This window comes from Mustelus asterias, chromosome 8 (assembly GCF_964213995.1).
Source record: "Mustelus asterias chromosome 8, sMusAst1.hap1.1, whole genome shotgun sequence".
Classification (NCBI taxonomy): domain Eukaryota; kingdom Metazoa; phylum Chordata; class Chondrichthyes; order Carcharhiniformes; family Triakidae; genus Mustelus; species Mustelus asterias.
This window is the reverse complement of record NC_135808.1, coordinates 58,767,671-58,790,929: the sequence shown is the minus strand read 5'-3', so window position 1 is coordinate 58,790,929 and position 23,259 is coordinate 58,767,671. Positions and strand designations below refer to the sequence as shown.

At 44.4% G+C, this 23,259-nt stretch overlaps 1 protein-coding gene across 1 annotated transcript in view; it reads left to right on the top strand.

Moving 5' to 3' along the window:
- astn1 (astrotactin 1) overlaps nt 1-23,259 on the top strand; it is a 2,581,734-nt gene that overhangs the window by 2,076,714 nt on the left and 481,761 nt on the right. The window contains exon 19 of the mRNA XM_078219174.1: nt 17,505-17,693. Coding sequence (XP_078075300.1) covers nt 17,505-17,693 — 189 coding nt within the window. The remainder of the gene's footprint in view (nt 1-17,504; nt 17,694-23,259) is intronic.

Sequence of the window (23,259 nt, the reverse complement as noted above, 5' to 3'; positions counted from 1 at the left end):
ACACGAAATTGATTGCTCTGGAAATCTTCAGCTGGGAAACGCGCGGAGCTCCTCGCATCCAGCGGGAAACCCGCAAGATGGCTTCCACTGATGTCTCCCAGTCCGCTGCGCTGCTAGAGCAGTGCAACAGGCTGGGAGAATCACCCCCCCCCCCTTCTATTTTGATGAGCATTGCTTTATCTTCATCTGTACTTAGTTTTGCATATGTGAAAGAGTGAGAGTGAGGTAGGCATAGTTTTTTTAAGTAACTTCAAGGGCAAAGGTGTGAACAATAAACAAACAGTTTTCCCTTTCAAGTTTAAGTCTTATTACTGGGTTATTTAAAATTGGTTCACTCACTCCAGTGTTAAGAAAACACACACACTCACATACATATATAAATAACCACGGGCAATAAAAGGTACTACCTTAAAACTATCCACTACACCACCCTCAATGCTTCTTTTCTATGTTCAAATGCATTGACTGTGGGTGGTAGCAATCGCCAGGAGGTTTTCTTCCCCATGTTTGATATACACACATATAAATATATATTTAACACACATCTTCACATTAATATAGATCATAGATTGATATGGTTAGTCAGTGTTAAAAATAATGGTGAAGCAAATTGAATTAGATAAAGAGCAATGGAGAAGCCTATATAACCCTAGCTTTGGAGTTGGATGTGGCTGGAGAACTCGGCCGGGGTTTTTATGCCTCTGTGTAAGAATAGAGGCGAGAGATGAAAAAATGGTGGGCAGGAACTGGTTCTGAGATTCCCACCCTCATTCCTATCATATAGTATACATATGGCTCCAGTATAAGGGTGCAGGTAGTGAGCTCACAATCAGCAATGCTGCCCTTGCCTACACCCTGTTTTTTCTCAGCTATACCAGACCTCCTATCAATCGAAGTACTCCAGGAACAGGTGGGTATTTTTCTCTCTAAATGAAAGCTGTTCTTTTCATTTTAGAAGGACTTTTAAATCACTTCATATTGGAGGTCAGAAGTAATGTTTTCTTCTGAAAACATAAGAATGCATAAGAGCACTTTTACCAATGGGAAAAGAAAATCAATGTATCTCAACACTTACACAATGGCAGGATGAGCATTTTAGATCTCTGACCAAAGCCCGTTTTACTAGGAGACGTGCTTCCTGGCACTTCAGAGGAATCCTGAACAGTGGGAAACCCCTGCATTAAGTAGGGAACTGAAAGAAAAACAGCCAACTGTTCCCGGATTACTTTTGTTGACAGATTTTGAGATACAAACAACAGCTGTCTTTTCAGTTTCAATAATAAGATGCTGCATTGTAAGTTTGATCAGATTTTACTGAAATTATTGATTGTAGGGCTCAGTCCTACAAAGGTAAGTTAACCATTATGTTGGTCAGCATTGTGTAAGTGTTGAGATACATTGATTTCTTTTCCCATTAGTAAAAGTGCTCTTATGCAATCTTATGTTTTCAGAAGAAAACATTACTTCTGACCTGCAATGTAACAATATGAAGTGAATTAAAAGTCCAAAGTCCTTCAAAATGAAAAAAAAACTTCAACAGCTTTCACTTAGAGAGAAAAATACCCACCTGTTCCTGGAGTGCTTTGATTGATAGGACATCTGGTATAGCTGAGAAAAAACAGTTTCAGGAGACTCCATTGTCCATTTTCCATGGTTTGCTATTGTAGCTGAATGCTTGGCTCAACCACTTATCTTAGAGGGTGCTGCATTCATATTTTGATTGATAGTATTAAGAGGTTGTTAAAGGATTACCAGTCTTTGATGTGGTAAGTGCAATAGATGTTTGTTTATACAACAGATTGATCATTAGAAGATATTTAATTTTTTTGAATGGGTTTTATAAATGAGAGGATTTTTTCCAATATGAAGTGTGTTTGATTGAGAGCTCTATTCGATTGGTCTAAGTTTTCTTTTTATCTGTATTTCAACGACATGGCTGTGGAGGTCTACTTTGTGGATACTGGGCGAGTGGCTTTAAATAATACAATGTGAGGCATGGAGGGGGTATGAGGAGACACAGATGGGGAATAAAGTACATGAAGGGAGCATGGAACTGGCATGCAGAATAGGAGGGGCATGAGGAATCTAAGGGCTCATGAACATGTAATGGGACAGGTGGGGGTTGGACGGGGCATGTGAGTTGGGTGTGGTTGAGGGGGCGAGTGCTTGATGATCTGCCATTCGCCTATAAAACTGGGGCGACAACCCAGTAAATGTGGAGGCAGTCGTTCTAACCTGCTGGCCTGGCTACTCACCCGCCTCCACTGTCACCACAGGCCTGCATTCTGGAGAGATGGGGAGTTCAGTGAGCATTGAGGACCCCAGAGCCCGAGGGCCAAACTCCATTCTACACCTGCCACCCTGAGATGGGCAGGGGCCTCTTCAGATAATGGGAGTCTGTCAGGTTGGCAAGTTTCCTGAAATGACCTTCCTACAAAAATCAGTTTTTTGGTGTTCGAAAGATAGGTGTTATATTAAATGGTGTAATTATCTGTAATTGAATGAAATATTGTGGAATTAGACCATGATCAGGACCTTAGTATTTGTGTGTTATATTGAAATGTGAAGAAACCTACATAAGTGGAATATTTGTGGTGTTTCTCTTTGCCTGGATTATGAAAGAGTTATTTTTACATCAAGAGCTAAGGTGCCTGTAACAAATTTGGGAGCGTGGTCAAGGATTGAATATACTCAATCAAACATACTTGTGTGAGGAATGAAGTAACTTTGAATACAATCAATTAAGAGTGTTTTATTTAAATGTGGAAAAGCTCTGCCCTAATGACACTTGCATCACCAACAAAGCCCTCACTTTTCATTTCATTATATGTCTCAAATGGTCTCAAGCGCTGCTCACTGGCCTTCCATTTATCCCTTTCCTTTCCACCACTTAAACACCAACTCAGCCTATGCCCTCTCCCACACTAAGACCTGTTCACTTCACTTCCATCTCCCCAACCTCTACTAACTCTGTTACTCAGCACATTGTATTCCCACTTTCCCTTCTCATGTATACATCCGTCTGTTGTTTTGCTCCACTCTGGCTCTGAAGCTTTTTTTAAAAAAATAGAATCCATAGAATCCCTACAGTGTAGGAGGCCATTCAGGCCATCAAGTCTGCATGACTCTCCAAAACAGAATCCCACCCAGGCCCTCCCCTCTGCCCTATCCCTGCAACCCCATGCATTTAGCATGGCTAATCCACCTAACCGGCACCTCTTTGGACACCATGGGGTAATTTTAACATGGCCAATTCACCTAACCTGCTTTGGATTGTGGGAGGAAACCAGAACACCTGGAGGAAATCCATGCAGATACGGGGAAGAATGTGCAAACTCCACACAGACAGTCACCCAAGGCCAGAATCGAACCGGGGTCTCTGGCACTGAAGCAGCAGTGCTAACCATAACGCTCCAACTCTACATCCCAATTCCCTTCACATCACCGGCATTATGGTGTAGGTCTGTACACTGAAATATGCATTATTCAAACTTAAAAACACTGAGTAACAGCATGAAACATTGACACTTGACATGCGTGGAAAACATTTAGGAAGCATTAGCCTAACCTGTTTTAGCTTAAAGGAAAAGGAACCTTTCATGTGCTTGGGAATGAGAAAGGCTGTACTTTCTCAAAGATTTGAAAACATATTTTACATTTAAGATGCACAGCTCCTTACTGAACTGAGGGGCAAATATAAGATTAAGATCCAAGTTGGGCTCTGTTAAGAAAATTGTGTATGATTAAGGGGAAAGAGAGCTTGCATTTGGAGATGCTGCATGAAATTAGGCCTTGTTAAGTTGAAAGACATGGGGAAAAGAATCTGATTTAGTTTTGTTTATCAGGAGAGAAAATTGAAACCGTAATCCCACTTTTGAAATATTAATGGTTATCTGATAATTGAGGAGCTATTCAAGTATTTTTTGCTGAAGATTTCTTTATCATCATAATTATTCATTGAGTGGTTGTGACCCCTAGAATTCATTGAGGTTGAAATGAGAAGCATCACAAAGAAGTTCAGAGAAAGTGAACAAAAGCCCTTTTGAATCTCACTGAGCTGAAATTAAAAAGTAATACATGAATGATGTATGCATGGATTTTTAAAAATCTATACAACTCAACATATTTTTGATGGAAGCGTTGAATTTCTGTCTCAGAATGATTTGTAGTAAAACTATAAATCCATTTATCTTTTATGTTCAATTAGAACTAAGCCTGATACTATTAATCCCCCAACTTATAGTGAAGATAAAAGTCACACTGGACTACTGGAGACCTTATTAAAGTTACTCACAGAAAGTTGTCTCGCAAGGTTTGCACTGAAGGTTTAATGGCCCTTAATGAGATCATGGATGGCCAAAAAAGGTGGTTACATGAACGACAGACATTTCGGCTCTGAATTTTCTCCCCCGTCCCTTTGGCCAGAAGAAAGTGGTGGTATAGTGTTAATGTCACTGGACCAGTAATCCAGAGGCTCAGGCTAAAGCCTAGGGACAGGGGTTCCAATCTCACCACTCCAACTGGTGAAATTTGAATTCAGTTAATAAACCTGGAATATAAAGTTAGTCTCAGTGATAGAGACCAGGAGGGCAATTTTGAGCCTGGGTTAGCGGTCCGTGGGAACGGCAGCATGGGCAGAAAATACTGCACAGGTCGGCAGTGTGCCAGTTTTTAATTGCTGATTGGGGTGCCCTTCAAAGATGGTGCCCCAATCTCTGTGGAGCTGGTCTTGCCTACTCTAATCAGGCCCAGTTCCTCCAGACTGACAGCGTAAACATAGAACATAGAACATAGAAAGCCACAGCACAAACAGGCCCTTCGGCCCACAAGTTGCGCCGATCACATCCCCACCTCTAGGCCTATCTATAGCCCTCAATCCCATTAAATCCCATGTACTCATCCAGAAGTCTCTTAAAAGACCCCAACGAGTTTGCCTCCACCACCACCGACGTCAGCCGATTCCACTCACCCACCACCCTCTGAGTGAAAAACTTACCCCTGACATCTCCTCTGTACCTACCCCCCAGCACCTTAAACCTGTGTCCTCTCGTAGCAACCATTTCAGCCCTTGGAAATAGCCTCTGGGAGTCGACCCTATCCAGACCTCTCAACATCTTGTAAACCTCTATCAGGTCACCTCTCATCCTTCGTCTCTCCAGGGAGAAGAGACCAAGCTCCCTCAACCTATCCTCATAAGGCATGCCCCCCAATCCAGGCAACATCCTTGTAAATCTCCTCTGCACCCTTTCAATGGCTTCAACATCTTTCCTGTAATGAGGTGACCAGAACTGCGCGCAGTACTCCAAGTGGGGTCTAACCAGGGTCCTATAAAGCTGCAGCATTATCTCCCGACTCCTAAACTCAATCCCTCGATTAATGAAGGCCAGTACGCCGTACGCCTTCTTGACCGCATCCTCCACTTGCGAGGCCGATTTAAGAGTCCTATGGACCCGGACCCCAAGGTCCTTCTGATCCTCTACACTGCTAAGAATGGTACCCTTCATATTATACTGCTGCTTCATCCCATTGGATCTGCCAAAATGGATCACCACACACTTATCCGGGTTGAAGTCCATCTGCCACTTCTCCGCCCAGTCTTGCATTCTATCTATGTCTCGCTGCAACTTCTGACATCCCTCCAAACTATCCACAACACCACCTACCTTGGTGTCGTCAGCAAACTTACCAACCCATCCCTCCACTTCCTCATCCAGGTCATTTATGAAAATGACAAACAGCAAGGGTCCCAGAACAGATCCCTGGGGCACTCCACTGGTCACTGACCTCCATGCAGAGAAAGACCCCTCCACAGCCACTCTCTGCCTTCTGCAGGCAAGCCAGTTCTGGATCCACAAGGCAACAGCCCCTTGGATCCCATGCCCTCTCACTTTCTCAAGAAGTCTTGCATGGGGGACCTTATCGAACGCCTTGCTGAAGTCCATATAGACCACATCCACCGCTCTTCCTTCGTCAATGTGTTTGGTCACATTTTCAAAGAACTCAACCAGGCTTGTAAGGCACGACCTGCCCTTGACAAAGCCGTGCTGACTACTTTTGATCATACTAAACTTCTCTAGATGATCATAAATCCTGTCTCTCAGGATCCTCTCCATCAACTTACCAACCACTGAGGTTAGACTCACCGGTCGGTAATTTCCCGGGCTGTCCCTGTTCCCTTTCTTGAATATAGGGACCACATCTGCAATCCTCCAATCCTCCGGAACCTCTCCCGTCTCCATCGACGATGCAAAGATCATCGCCAAAGGCTCCGCAATCTCCTCCCTCGCCTCCCACAGTAACCTGGGGTACATCCCATCCGGTCCCAGCGACTTACCAACCTTGATGCCATTCAATAGTTCCAACACATCCTCTTTCTTTATGTCCACATGCTCGATCCTTTCTGTCCACCGCAAACCAGCAGTACAACCACCCAGATCCCTTTCCACCGTGAATACCGAGGTAAAGTATTCATTAAGCAGCTCCGCCATTTCTAACGGTTCCGCACAAACTTTTCCCCCTTCACCTTTTAAGGGTCCTATGCCTTCACATCTCATCCTTTTACTCTTGACATATTTGTAGAAAGCCTTGGGATTCTCCTTAATCTTACCCGCCAAGGCCTTCTCATGACCCCTTCTCGCTCTCCTAATTTCCTTCTTAAGCTCCTTCCTACATCCCGTATACTCCTCTAAATCCTTAATACCTCCTAGCTCTCTGAACCTTCTGTACGCCTCTCTTTTCTTATTCACCAGGTTCATCACAACCTTCGTGCACCACGGTTCCCGTACCCTACCAACCACCTCCACTCGTTTTTTCCCCCCAATCGGAGACACACAAGATCTGGAATTATAACAATGCAGCTGGAGAGCGAGATGCCGGTTTTCAGTCAGAGCCTGACACTTTGAAAAAAAATACGGGAAAATAAAAACTTTCATTGATTGTTGTTAAAATCTATCTGGTTTACTAATGTCCTTTTGGGAAGGACATGTGACACCTGATCCAGACACACTGTTATCTGTCCTCCAAAATGAAATCAGTTCAAGATCAATTAGGGACGTGCAACAAATGCTGGCCTTGCCAGCAATGCCCAACATCCATGAAAGAATAAAGCAAAATTCTTAACATAACCACGTGTGGTTTCTAGGTTCAGATGATTTGCATAAACTCGACAATGCCCACTTGCAGATTTGGAGAGTGTTGTATTTCTTCCTGCTCTGTCTACAAAATGTCAAGGCACCTTTGTTGCTGGGGTGGTGGTTTGTCAACAGACAGGATTAATACAGCTTGTATCCTTCCTGATACTAATTCAGCTCCCTCATGGTAATTTAGCAAAATAACACCACCAAAGGGTATTTAATGCTCAAAGGGTAAATATGCCGCGTTGGTGGTGATGTTGGTCACTTTATTCAGATTGATGCCTGCAGTGTCTTGGATGGCTGGTGAGGTGATGGGGGACAAGGAATATGGACTTCTGAACTAAGTGATGTATTGTGTATTTGAAGAATTCCAGCATTAGTTTTACCGAACTGTCATCCCAAGGAGAATGTACAGTACCTCCATTATCATTGTTAAAGCGGATGTAAATTTACGTTCAATGTTTATTGCGTAAAATGAGTGGTCATTGGTGCATGTATGTAAATGTTCAGACGCATTCTAGAATTAATCATCTTATCATTATTCTGACAACCTTACTCCCTTCAAAGACGCAATGAATTTTCACCGCTGAAGAAAATCTGGTCAAGGTGTGTACTGGGCAGCAGATTCAACCCACTCATTTTCTACACCGTGATGAAAGTTTAAGTCTGTCCCAAAGGGAAAATGAGCTGCTGTTCACTTAGTCGGTGTTTGGAATCCCCAGGTGGAATGTACCCTTGTCTTGGGTCTCTGTGAGTGGTTGCACATTGGATTTTTTTGATCCCGCTGGTTTTTTATGAAATGCCTGCCGGATTACGTTATAATCGAGGACACATGCAATCACTTAGCACCCTGTTCCCAACCCATTTAAATCATAGAACCAAAGCAACCCTACAGTACAGGAGGAGGCCATTCGGCCCATTGAGTCTGCACCGACTCTCTGACAGAGCATTCCCACTCAGGCCCTATCCCTGTAGTCCCACATATTTACCCTGCTAATTCTCCAAGGGGAAAATTTAGCATGGCCAAGCCACCTAAACTAAATTGCTGAAATTTTGACATTTCCGGGTGATAGATGGGCCATCTGGCAGAAGCCAGTTGGTGATGGAGTTAAAGTTGTAGTGGCAGAGGAACGCCCCAGCCCACTTCCCATCCGCTAACATAATCCTATCTTTTCACATCACCCCTGTCTGCATTCATATTCATTGGGATCCCTTGCAAATGCACAGGATGGCAATTTTACCTTTATGCCATGGCAGTTTTACAATCCACAGGGCAGAGTGCCCACCATGGATTCTCTATCCAGTAATCCCTGATGGAAGGGCAGAAGGATAATGTCTGTGTAACCAGGGGGATCAAGTGAGTACCTCAGGCCTTGGCTAGAATAATATGAACCTGTACCACCCCAGACTCCATCCCAACCCGATGATCTCATATCCTACCCCACTGGACCCACCCTTTCTTCCCCTGAGGTTAGCCACCAGGCCAGCCTGACAGAGGAACGCAGCATGCTAAAGATCCTCAGCCCACCCACTGGTTGCCAACATAAAATCCATCCTGGAGGTTTTCTTGCCAACCACTTTATCAATTTTATCCAGGATTTCCGTCTCTCTGATTGGATTTTTAAAAAAATTCATTCGTGGAACATGGGCGTCGCTGACTGGCGAATGGTTATGACTGATTTATTGCCCATCCCTAGTTGCCCTGGAGAAGGTGGTGGTGAGCTGCCTTCTTGAATCGTTGCAGTCCATGTGCTGTGGGTTGGCCCACAAATGTAGTTAGGGAGGGAATTCCAGGATTTTAATCCAGCGATTGCGAAGGAACAGCGATATATTTCCAAGTCAGCATGATGAGTGGCTTGGAGGGGAACTTTCGGGTGGCGGTGTTTCCATGTATCTGCTGCCCATGTCCTTCTAGATATTCCTAGAGGTATCACACATGATCCGTTGCCTCCAAATACCCTGTCCCCACACTTGTTATTGCTCGTTGTCATGTCCACACTCTCAATGCACTCCATCCTCTGTTGCTCACTGCTGATTATTTGATTGGAAAACCCTTGACTGTCAGCCTTTCTTTGCTGCATATCCTCTATTTTTACAACTATATTTAGGACTTTTCCACATTTAAATAAAACATCACTTAATTGTTGCTGTGACTTTTTCACCAGGAAACTCCCCGCCCCCTCCCCAAGCAGCATCCGAGAGATTAGCCTTCAATTCTTGGAATTTAAGCGACAATCTTGGAGGGCTGGAGATGCTAATTTCCCCCATTACTCTAAACTTTGATTTCCAGAACCTGGTTCAAGCAATGAGTTCATGCAGCGTTTTTTGTTGCAAACTTAATTGCACAGTAGCCTAAAAATACCAAGGGCCTCGTTTCCGGCGAATTAATCTTCTTAATCCAATTATTAGGAAAATGTTTTCATTTAGTAGCACAATTTAGCTATTTTAATGGCTCTGTGGTAACTATGTGTAATTACCATGTGGCTGTCAGTAAAATGGTTATGACGTCAACAGACAGGATGATTTCAGCCTGTATCCTTCCCGATATTAATTCAGCTCCCTCACAGTAACTTAGCAAAATAATACCACAGAATTTGATGCTTGAAGCCGTTGAAAAAGATAAGATGGAAACAAAAATTGTAAGTGTGCCTACAGCTCATTATTCTTTTCTGAGTGATTTTTTAGAAAGGCTTTGGCATTTAATTCTCCAAGCAGAATGTTCTTGCTCACAGAACTGTAATATTGGAACGCCTAATTGATAAGTTTGATGTATTGGGGCAATAACGTTGTTTTATTCAGTCACTGCAATCATCAATGGTACTGAGGTGTTTGTTCAGGCCGGTAATAGGATCATCAGAGTTGGTAATGATCACAATGTCCAAATGGATTGAGTTTATTAATACTATTACTCATCTCCGTGTTGCATTTTCATCGCTCCATGCTAATTTTTTTTCCTGTTATTTATACTCATGGCTGTACTAAACTCTGTTGAAATCCATAATCAGGAAGAATAGGCATTGACTAATATACAACAGGATAATAAGTATATTGAATGTCACGGTTTAGGACTTTGTAGTTTATACTCTCATGGGTGCTGGGCCATTGGTTGCTACTGAAAAACACCCTGTGTCCTCCCTGCAATCTAAAGTGTTCCTGGCCCATTACCTAGATAAACAATCGCATGACCCTAGGATTATTGCAGACAATCCTGGCTCACTGCAAATATATCATATCAGCTACATGACATGCATTCCCTTTTTTTATAGAAGGGAAACTGAAAAGGTACTCAATGGAACAGTAGTGTAATGATAATATTATTGGTCTACTAATCCAGGCCTGGAACACTTAGATAACAAAGACACCTATGTCAGACTCCTACTTATTGACTACAGCTCAGCCTTCAACACCATTATTCCCACGAAACTCATCTCCAAACTCTGTGGCTGGATCCTGAACTTCCTAACCCACAGATCACAATCAGTAAGCATAGGCAACAACACCTTCTCCATGATCATCCTCAACACTGGTGCCCCACAAGGCTGTGTTCTCAGCCCCCTACTATACTCCTTATACATCTGTGACTGTGTGGCCAAATTCCCCTCCAACTTTTCAAGTTTGCTGATGACACCACCGTAGTGGGTCGAATCTCAAACAATAATGAGACAGAGTACAGGAAAGAGATAGAGAATCTGGTGAACTGGTGCGACGACAATAATCTCTCCCTCAGTATCAATAAAACAGAGGAGATTGTCATCGACTTCAGGAAGCGTAGTGGAGAACATGCCCCTGTCTACATCAATGGGGATGAAGTAGAAATGGTCGAAAGCTTCAAGTTTTTACATATCCAGGCTGCCAACAACCTGTCCTGGTCCCTCCATGCCGACACTATAGCTCACTAACACCTCTACTTTCTCAGAAGACGAAGGAAATTTGGCATGTCAGCTACGACTCTCACCAACCTTTGCAGATGCACCATAGAAAGCATTCTTTCTGGATGTATGACAGCTTGGTATGGCTCCTGCTCTGTGCTAGACCGCAAGAAACTACAAAAGGTCGTGAATGTAGCCCAATCCATCACTCAAACCAGCCTCCCCCATCCATTGACTTTGTCTGCACTTCCTGCTGCCTTGGCAAAGCAGCCAGCATGATTAATGACCCCACACATCCCAGACATTCTCTCTTCCACCTCCTTCTGTCGGGAAGAAGATAGAAATGTCTGAAGTCACGTACCAACCAACTGAAGAACAGCTTCTTCTCTGCTGCCATCAGACTTTTGAGTGAACCTACCTTGCATTAAGTTGATCTTTCTCTACACCCTATCTATGACTGTAACACTACATTCTGCACGCTCCCCTTTCCTTCTCTATGAATGGTATGTTTTGTCTGTATAGCGCACAAGAAACAATACTTTTCACTGTCTAACAAAATTAATCAAATCAAACTTAAGACACAAGTTTTAATCTCACCATGGTAGCTGGGAGAATTTAAATTCAGTTCATTAATAAATCTGGAATAAAAAGCTAGGGCGGCATTTTTCCAATGTGCTCAATGATTTACTGCCTTCTGAATTGGTCCAACAAACCACTTAGTTGTACATAACTGCTACAGAAAAGCCGAAGAAAAATAAAACCGGACATAACCACTGGCATCGATTGAAACACTAGAAACAACAAAAGGTACAGTTTGTCCAGTCGACCAACTCACTGACATCTGGGAACTTGTGCAAGTGAGGACAGCTGTCCCACAGATGAGTTAAGCAGCAGCCTGACATAGGCATACTCACCAAATCATATTTTTATGCCAATGTCCCACTTGCCTCCATTCCTGGGTACGTCATGTCCCATGGTGCTGTTAGGGAGGGAGTTCCAAGACTTTGACCCGTGACAGCGAAGGAACAATGATATATTTCCAAGTCAGGATGGTGAGTAGTTTAGAGGGGAACTTTCAGATGTTGGTGTTCCCATGCATCAGCTGCCCTTGTCCTTCTAGGTGGTAGAAGTCACAGCTTTGGAATGGGCTGTTGTAGGAGAATTAGTGAGTTGTCGCAGTGCATCTTGCATATAGTACAGGCTGCTGCCTCTGTGCATCGGTGATGGAGCAGATGTTTAAAGTAGTGGATCAATCAAACAGATTGCTCTGAATTGGGTGATGTGGAGTATCTTGAGTTTTGGAGCTGCACTCATACAAGCAAGTGGAGGGTATTCCATCACACTCCTCACTTGTGCATTGTGGATGGACACACAAATGCCAGGTGATGACCATCTCCAGTAAAAGAGAATTTTCCCTCGACGTTCAATGGCATTACCATCGCTGAGTCCTCCACTATCATCATCCTGGAGGTTACCATTGACCAGAAACTGAACTGGTCATAGGCTAGGAATCCTGCAGCAAGTAACTCACTTCCTGACTTCCCAAAGTTTGCCCACCATCTACAAGGCACAAATCAGGTGTGTAATGGAATACTCCCCATTTGCCCGAGTGAGTGCAGTTACAACAACACTCTTGAAACTCAACACCATCCAGGACAAAGCAGCCCACTTTTCTAACACCCCACCCACCACATTAAACAACCACTCCCAAACCACTGGCACACGGTGCCAGCAACGTGAACTATCTACATCTGTAACAACTCACCAAGCCTGCCAAAGCTGCATCCTCTATAATCCAGAAGGCCGCTTGTTTGACATCCCACCCACCATCTTAAACAATCACCCCCTCCACCACTGTTAGACCCTTTCCCTGGTCTAAAGGTTCCTCTGTCTCCACTCTGGATAAAACTGATGTAGCAACTTGGATGAAGTTTCACCAAAAGTGATATACTAATATTAAGCCACTAAGTGATAGTAAATACTCACAATAATACCGGTTGTTTAGTTCCCCTGTGTGCCAAGGTCTGTCTCAGTGGTCAATCTGAAGACAAAATCCTCCCTGTTCTTCCTGTGAGCGACTTGCATAATTGCTCCAATGACTGAACTCCTCATGGTTCTGTAGGATCTTTCTTTAAACGCTTTTTTGCTAATGGTAAAAACAGCATTTTAGTCCATTTAATTGCTTTTCAGTTACTTCAGTGCTCATTTTTATGCCTTCACAGATGTCCCAGGTAGGCCCCACTTGAAGAGCACACTTGAAGTCAGCTTGATTCTGCTTTGTTATCTCCAACTCTGTTATCCATCTCAAAGCTGGGAGGAAGCACCACAGTTCCTGCCCTTAATGAGACTCTGTTTCTTTTCCCTGGTATGAGTCCTCTGGAGTGATGGACTCTCAGAGACTTCATTAGAAACATAAAAGATATTTATTAATATTAAAAAAAACCTGTGCTAAGGCAGCACAGCTGCCCCAGTCCCTGCATATCTACTGCCTAAGAGAGGACTCCACCCCCTGGGATGATTAACCATGCTCTTCCCAATTGGTTCTCCCAAGTCAGGTGACCCTCTACTGCCCTTAAAGGAAACTCTTTTCCTGTTGAACCAAATAAACAAAATCAAACTAACTTAAGGACAACTCTAAAAGGGTAGCTCCCTAAAAGGAGGGGAACCACCTGAAACAAAAGACAAGGCGGAAAGGAAACTTAAAACATCAAATTAAAATGCGATTGAAGGGGTCGATAATGCACCCCAGTCCCTGCAGTGCCTGCCCTTAAAGGGACAACCACCACGTCCTTGCAGAGCTTTGCCGATGCTAGCAAAGCTTTGACTTAACTAAGTTGACCATCGTATTTTGTGATTTAAGTCCACAGTGCAATTCTTATCTGCAGTTTTGATATATTTTCTCTCAAAGTTCTAGGTTGCCACCATGAGACAGATTATACGGACATGAGATTAACATCACAACCGGCCTACGTTAATTTGTATGAAAAAAATGAGGAAACAGTTACATCATTAAAAAGTGATTGTATGTTAAAAGGGGAAATAATACCTTGACTTACAGGCAGCAGACTTATGGGAGTACCATCACCTGCAGTTCTCCTCCAAGCCTGACAGGGATCTACATCAATGTTTCTTCAGTGTTGCTGGTTCAAGAGCACCGAGCTCCCTTCCTAACGGGCTGTCAGTGTACCTGCCGCATCGACTGCCGCCTGGTCAAGGGCAATTTGGGGTTGGCCACAAATGCTGGCCATGCCAGCAAGGTACATCTTGTGAATGAATTTTTTAAAAACCTTGATTATTATAGGCACGGGGGCAAATCAATAGCTGGGTTATTTTAGGGTGAAAGCATGGACAAACAAACACATTTAATGTTGGGGATGCCACTGGTTGGAGAACTGGGGCGAACCAGGTAATCAGACACAATGCTGGATAGGGTTGGGCCTCACATCTGATTAAGTCAGGAATGGAAATATCGTCCCTGAAGGCTGCCAGAAACGTTGGCCACAGCCAGTTATACACCGGGGTCTTCACCAGGGCTCGACGCTGGATCCTTGGATAGAGTAAGGAGGGCAGCATGAAGGGGGTTGCCCACAAGAGGGGTGATAGAAGGGTCAGAAACAAGGACACGGGTTCCCCTTCCCCATGCGGGGCCCCTTGATCAGACACTGAGTGCCTGTGCATGAAGGACTTCCCCCAGGTCCTTCAAACTACAAAGAAACTACAACGGGCTGTGAACGAAGCCCAGTCCATCACTCAAGCCAGCCTCCCATCCACTTCCCGCTGTCTCAGAAAAGCAGCCAGCATAATTAAGGATCCCACGCACCCCGGGCATTCTCTCTTCCACCTTCTTCCGTCGGGAAAATGATACAGAAGTCTGAGGTCATGTACCAACCGACTCAAGAACAGCTTCTTCCACTTTTGAATGGACCTACCTCCCATCAAGTTGATCTTTCTCAACGCCCTAGCTATGACTGTAACACTACATTCTGCACCCTCTCCTTTCCTTCTCTCTGAACGGTATTCTTTGTCTGTAGACCGTGCAAGAAACAATGTACACTAATACATGTGACAATAATAAATCAAATCAAATTAAATCAGGTAGACCAAGGCAAGCATGATAGGATTGGCTTGTGGAGGGGAGAGATAGGGGTGGGGGGGCGAACTTCTGCAGGTACGGGAGACCCGTTCCAATATCATTTGTTCTTGCCCTACCATTAAGCCTGAGTGAGCTAGGTGGATAATTCAACGTAAGTGCTTCCTTAAGGAGCCTAAATGCCACCTGACAACCAGTGAACAACTTTCCCGTGTTGGTCCCTTCTCCTGCTCACTTTACGACTGAACAATTTTCCTGCAGCAGGGAGCATGATTTTCCACACACATCCACCCTGCTCCAGCAGGTTCCACTGAATTCCCCGCCCCCGCCCAGAGTTTTTATGGTGAAAGCAGTCAATTCCACTTCATTCTTCAGTTGTGAAAAATAACAATGGCACAGTTTATCCGCTTTATATAAATACCCTGCTAGCTGAACCACTCCAAGCTATTTTGTTCAGATGTTGTGTTTCAAAATGCAGTCAGCTTTCTACCCACTGGAACAGTATTCATTATGTTCCTGGTGGGGAAAAGAGTTCTCGTTTTGAGTTCAGTTCAATCCACCAAGCAGTCAATCAAAATTAACTCCCATGAGCAGAACTCCAAATCTTTGAGCATGAGACTTTCAAAATTCAGCTAACTCGTCACTCTGTGAATGCAAAGAAATGATACTTGATCCTCCCCTCCCTGCTCAGTCTCTCACAGTAACAAACAAACATTGACCCAAATCTTCTGGTCTCTGAAGTGCTGGAGATGGGACGTGTGCTGGAGGATGCGCGCCAGAACCCTGTGGATTTCCTGACACACAGACATACGTGGGAATTACTCAGGATGCTTAAACTTCTGATATGCTGATTCCCTGCTGCTCGCGACCCTCTACAAATATCTCCCACACTCAGCTCAGGGCAGAGATTCGAACCGGATATGCAGGCCTTACCCCTGCTTACGTACTCAGGATATGTGAATCAGTTTTGAGCCTGGTCTGACAGTTGTGTGACTCAAGTGTGTACCACAATCTATTCTCACCACCCCACACCAAACATCACACACCAATGCCCACCAACCACCTGACCACCACCCAAATATCAACCCAATCCTCTGACCAACCAATTACCCCAGACCTGGCATGACTAAACCACCCCCCTCACCGCCCCCCAAGCCAACATGACTATCCACTGACCCGACTACCCCATCCAACCCCCCAATTACCCCCTCAACTAACAGCCCAATCACCTGACCCAAACTGACTACCCCCTGCCCACCCAGTACCCTCAACCCAACATAATTACCTCCCTGATAACTAAACTAAGCCCCCCACAACCACCTGACAAATACCCTGACTACACAACTAACCCCAACCTGACCCAAGCCACCCTACCACCTGCTGACTACTGTCCGACCTGATCCAACTGTCCCTCAAGCATCCTGACTACCCTTCCCCCCACCTACTAGATCTGACTACTCCACAACCACCTGACCATCCCCAATGAGACCGGATTACCCACCCAACTACCTCCCAACCAGAATCAACTACCCCTATCTATCCCTGACCCACCTTCCCACCCCTCACCGACTCACCCACTTACCAACCTCAGTCAGCGAGAAACATGACTATATTGGACCCACAGCTGATATTGTCCAATCACAATATACCTGAGGCAATAGCATGCAGACATACAAACTAGAAACAGGAGTAGGCCATCCAGGCCCTCCAGCCATTCACTAAGATCATGGTTGATTTGCTTGTGGGCTCAAAACTACTTTCCCTACCTCCAATAACCTTAGACTCCCAATTTCGTCAAGAATATATCTAGCTCAGCCTTAAAAATAGTCAATGACCAGCCTCCACCGCTGTCTGGGCAAGAGAATTCCAAAGTCTCTGAAAGAAAAACAATTCCCCTGATCTCCATCTTAAATGGGAGACCCCTTATTTTTAAACTGTGCCCCCTGGTGTTTGTCTCTCTCACAAGGGGAAATATCCTTTCAGCATCCACCCTGTCAAGTCCCCTCAGGATCTTACATGTTTCAACAAGAACACCTCTCATTCTATTAAATTCCTATGGATACAGGCCCAACATGTCCAATCTGTCCTCATAAAATAACCCCCCACCCCAGGAATCAGTTCAGTGAACCTTTTCTGAACTGTTTCAAATGCATTTATATCCTTTCTTAAATAAGAGGACTAAAACTGTACATAGTACTCCAGATGTGGTCGCAACAGTACCCTACAACTGTAGCAAATCTTATAGTGTACACGTGAATACCTTCAACTAACACTGATATGAACTGTATATTAAGCTGCACTAATAAAATACTATACCAGTTCGACCTCTGTTTGCAACTTGGTGATTTTGTCCCCTTGCAATATGCTTATGCCTATCTCTTTTTCAACATATATACTATTTTTTCATTCCAGCGTTCAGCCATGCTATCCATTCCTTGGATGGAGCCACAGTGAGGAGTGACTTTGCATCGGTGCTGGAGGAATTTGGCAATCACTACGTTCAGGAGGCGCTGTATGGGTTTGAGGAGACTTGCACCATCTGGTTTCCGAATCGTTCTGTTCAGCACCAGCTGTGGATGGAATACCAAGATATTAGCAAAGGTTAGTCTTGGGATCTGAAAACCGAATGGATAATTTGAGGTCAAAGTTTGGAGGTTAACACGGTCAGATGAATTCCCAAATGTGGGTTGTGTTACACAACTTGAGTTACAACATCTGTTCCGTCAAATGTGTGTCTTTTCATAACATGTATGCATATTTATACGCTAATGAAAGTAAAGCTTCTCTAGTGATTTCTTACCAAATGCAATGTAATTTATAATCATAGGAGCAAGCAGAGTTTTGTGTCAGCACCCACGTAACACAAGCAATGTGTTAAAAAATAATCTGATTAGGAGATCGAACCTTGTGGATCAAGTTAACCTCTGATAATATTAGACTGTTTGTGATATTGTGACTATTCGCACTGAGCACAATGTGGTAGCACAGTACGACTCGAGAGCCTGATGTGGTTGGGCTATTTGCAATGGGAACTGTTTGGTGGTACCTTGGGGCTGTGGAGAGCTCTGGCTGTGCTAGTGAGAGTTTAGTACTGATTGCAATGTATTGTTACAATAGGACTGTGGAGAGCTCTCTATGATCAGCTGATCATGTTGCAATCACCAAGATATTGTGACCGTTAACACTCAGCACGGCCTGGTGTAATGATGTTTTGTGGGAGAGTTTTTTGTGCCAATGGTCCGACTGGGAGAAGAATTAAATCAAGGGGCAGAATCGTGTGGCATAGGGATCTCGTCTATCAGCTAGATAGCCAATGGGAGATCTGCCCCTGCCTCTTCTGGAAGGCCCACCAAACCAATAAATGTATACATCTAAGACATTGAAACATCTTTTTCCATTTGTTTTTGCATGTCTGTGCCTATTGTGGGAGGTGATGGCGTAGTGCTGTTTGGGGAGGTGATGGCGCAGTGGTATTGTCGCTGGACTGGTAATCCAGGAACCCAGCATAATGCTCTGGGGACCTGGGTTCAAATCCCACCACTGCAGATAGTGAAATTTGAATTTAATAAAAATCTGAAATTAAGAGTCCAATAATGACTATGAAATCATTGTTGCTTATTGTAAAAACCCAACTGGTTCGCTAATGTCCTTTCGGGAAGGAAATCTGCTGTCCTTACCTAGCCTGGTTTATATGTGACTCCAGACCCACAGCAATGTGGTTGACTCTTGAATGCCTCTGCAATGCAGTTCAAAGGAAATTAGGGAAGGACAGTAAAAGCTATCAATACCCACAGCCCATGAATTAACTTCTTAAAAAGTGTGCATTTTTTGGTGCTTTAATTCTTCAATACAATAGGAATGTTTCCCAGGGGTTCCATCAGTACTTTTGGGAGGTCAAAAGGGTTCCATGGCTGGAAAAGTTTGAACCCTGTTCCAGGCAACTGAACCCAATGCAGTGCATCAGGCTTAATCCCGGGTGGTAAATTTTCTGAAGGATGCAATGAGGCTGCCCTGAATTGTGCAGGCTTTTTCCCACCTTGCCTGTCAATCCATATTTTGTCTTAAATCCATCCCACAGATGGATCCTGGATCTGGCACGTGGAATGGAAGAAAAACTTCTGCTCTGTGATAGGGAATTCTAAACTCTGATAATGAAATATCTGGAAGCATGTCCGATAGAAAGACTGAATTGAGGAGAAAAAAAATGTCACACTGTCCCTGTCCGAATCACAGATAGTTTAGGGGCTGTGGATTCATGCCTTGAGTTGAGCTTTCCCATTTCACAGTTAAGATTTTGAGTAAAACATGTCACAACGAAATTTAAAGCCTAGATCTATTTTCCACCAAATTCCTCTTCAATTTCACACCCACTTGTGTGTTTAGAATCGCCAAGCTGTGAGTTCTCTGTGTGCAGGCTGACACAGAAATGGAAGTTTCAGAGAACGACTGTAGGTTTCTATTGTTCAGTGAAAGAAAATGAGTGCATTTAACATCTAAGCTACAAGTTTCACCCAAAGGTTTTTTTCTGTGTTTGTTCAGTGGATGTGAGCATTTCTGACAAGGTGAGCATTTGCTGCCCATCCTTAATTGCCCTTGAGAAAGCGGTAGTGAGCCACCTTCTTGACCACTGCAGTCCATGTGGAGAGCATAGCAGTACGAGGGTTCGATCTAGGCAAAGTTGGATGCTAGGCATCACAGAGCTGTTGAAGACGAGCTGCACTTTATGTGTGAGGATGGTGACAGATGAGCGTGACATACTATGAAAACCGATCTCCTGCTATGAGTAGCTAAAGCAGCTGCAGCAGAAGTCCACGTGGTGTAGGTGCACTCACAGTGCTGTTAGAGAGGGAGTGTCAATTTTTGACCCAGCGACAGTGAAGGAACACTGATACAGTTCCCATTCAGGATGATTAGTGGCTTGGAGGGGAACTTGCAGGTGGTGGTGTTCCCAAGCATATGCTGCCCTTGTCCTTCAAGGTGGGAGAGTTGTGGGTTTGGAAGGTGCTGTCAATGAAGTCTTAGTGAGTTGCTGCAGTGCATCTTCTAAATACCGCTGCCACTGTGTGCTGATGGTGGTGGAAGTGAATAGTTAAGTTGGTGGATGGGGTGCCAATCAAGTGGGTAGCTTTATCCTGGATGTTGTTGAGTTTCTTGAGTGTTGTTGGAGCTGCACTCATCCAGGCAAGTGGAGAGTATTTCATCACACTCCTGACTTGTGCCTTGTGGAAAAACTTTGGAGAGTCAGGAGGTGAGTTAATCTCCACAGAATTCCCAGCCCCTGACCTGCTCTTGTTGTCACATTATTTTTATGGCTGATCCATTTACATTTCTCACCAATGGTAATTCCTAGGATGTTGATGCTGGGGAATTCAGTGATGGTAATACTGGTAATATCAAGCAGTTAGATTCTCTCTTGTTAGAGATGGTCAATGCCTGGCACTTGTCTGGTGTGAATGTTACTTACCACTTGACAGCCCATGTCTGGATATTGTCCAGATCATGCTTCACGTGATATGGACTGCTTTAGTATCTGTGGATGTGCAAATAATATTGAACACTATGCAATCATCAGTGCAGATTTACACTTCTGACTTTATAATGGAGGGAAGGTCATTGACGAGAAGCATCTGAAGATGGTTGGGCCCTAGGACACATTAAGGAGTTCCTGGGGCTAATCTCCAACAACCACAACCATCTTCCATTGTGCTTGGTATGATTCCAATCATTGAATCATAGAAACTCTACAGTGCAGGGGAGGCCATTCGGCCCATTGAGTCTCTGACAGAATGTTTTACTCAAACCTTCTCCCTTGCCCTATCCCTGTAATCCCACACGTTTACCATGGCTAATCCCATCTAACCTACACAACTTCGGACACTAAGGGGCAATTTAGCATGTCCAATCCACCTAACCCGCACATTTTTGGACCATGGGAGGAAACTGGAGCACCCGGAGGAAACCCACACAGACACGGGGAGAGCATGCAAATTCCACACAGACAGTCAGGTTGGAATTGAATCCAGAACCACTGTGCCATGGTGCTAACCAGTAGGGAGTTAGTCCCGATTCCCATTGACTTCAGTCCGGATTGAATTCCCATTGAATTTAATCCAGATAAATGCGAAGTGATGCATTTTGGAAGAAATAATGTAGGGAGGAGTTATACAATAAATGGCAGAGCCATCAAGAGTATAGAAACACAGAGGGACCTAGGTGTGCAAGTCCACAAATCCTTGAAGGTGGCAACACAGGTGGAGAAGGTGGTGAAGAAGGCATATGGTATGCTTGCCTTTATAGGACGGGGTACAGAGTATAAAATCTGGAGTCTGATGATGCAGCTGTTAGGCCACATTTGGAGTACTGCGTCCAGTTCTGGTCGCCACACTACCAGAAGGACGTGGAGGTGTTAGAGAGAGTGCAGAGAAGGTTTACCAGGATGTTATCTGGTATGGAGGGTCTTAGCTATGAGGAGAGATTGGGTAAACTGGGGTTGTTCTCCCTGGAAAGATGGAGAATGAGGGGAGATCTAATAGAGGTGTACAAGATTATGAAGGGGATAGATAGGGTGAACGGTGGGAAGCTTTTTCCCAGATCAGAAGTGACGATCACGAGGGGTCACGGGCTCAAGGTGAGAGGGACGAAGTATAACTCAGATATTAGAGGGATGTTTTTTACGCAGAGGGTGCTGGGGGCCTGGAATGCGCTGCCAAGTAGGGTGGTGGAGGCAGACACTCTGACATCGTTTAAGACTTACCTGGATAGTCACATGAGCAGCCTGGGAATGGAGGGATACAAACGAATGGTCTAGTTGGACCAAGGAGCGGCACAAGCTTGGAGGGCCGAAGGGCCTGTTTCCTGTGCTGTACTGTTCTTTGTTCTTTGACTTCAATTTTGTTCGGGTTCCTTGATGCTTGTGATGAACAAAGCATCGTAGCTGTGAGGGACAGCTCGGTGGATAGGATATTGGTATGTAGATAGGCTGGAAAATTGGGCGGGGATCCTGGATTCAGGATTCAATCCTGGACCGGGGAGCGGCGCGGGCTTGGAGGGCCGAAGGGCCTGTTCCTGTGCTGTATTGTTCTTTGTACACTCGGTCAAATGATGTCAAATAATGTCAAAAGTAGTCACTGCCACCTCACATCTGTAATTCAGCTTCTTTCACCATGTTTGGAGCAAGGCTGTATGCAATTTAGAGTCTAGTGACCTCGACAGAACCCAAACCAAGCATCAGTAAGCAGGTTATCCCAGAATAAGTGCTGCCTGGTAGCACTGTCGACGACAATTTCTGTAACTTTGCTGATGATTGAGAGCGGACCAATGGAGTGGCAATAGGTCAGATTGGATTGGTCCTGCTTTTTGCGAACTGGACATTGTTGGTGCAAATGCCAGTACTGTAGGTGCTGTCAACTAATCTATTGGGTGCAGCTCAAATTGAGAACAGGCTAACAGGGACTCAAACACTGAAAGGGACATCCAGGAGTACTTTTGTTCTCCCCAAGTTAAAGAGAAAATTGGCAGGAAATCGTCTTTGATTGTTTAGTAAAATTTGCCATTTTGGGTAACCTGAAGTTCAGTCTCCCTATTTTTGAGACATTCTTGTCATCTCACTCATGGATACAGGCCAGTCACATGTCCTGGAATGACAGTATAGATAACCATGGAGCCAACCTTCCTCATTTTAACTTTAACATATCAAAGTGCTTACAACCAATGAAGGGTTTTTGAAATGTAGTCATTCTTGCAACAGAGGGAACATAGAAACATAGAAGCATAAAAGATAGGAGAAGGAGGAGGCCATTTGGTCCTTCGAGCCTGCTCAGCCATTCATCACGATCATGGCTGATCGTCCAACTCAATAACCTAATCCTGCTTTTTCCCCAAGTGCTATATCTAGCCGCCTCTTGATTACATAACATGTGACCCAGCAAGCTCCCACAAGCAGCAATGTGACAATGGCTAGATAATCTGATTCTGTGGTGGTGTTTGAGGGAAAAATTATTCGCTGTGACTTCGAAATAGTACCACAGGATCTTTAACATCCACTCGAGAGACAGATGGGGGTTCTGTTTAAAATAGAATCATAGAATCAAAGAATCCCTACAGTGCAGAAGGAGGCCATTCAGCCCAATGAGTCTGCACTGACCATAATCCCACCCAGGCTCTATCC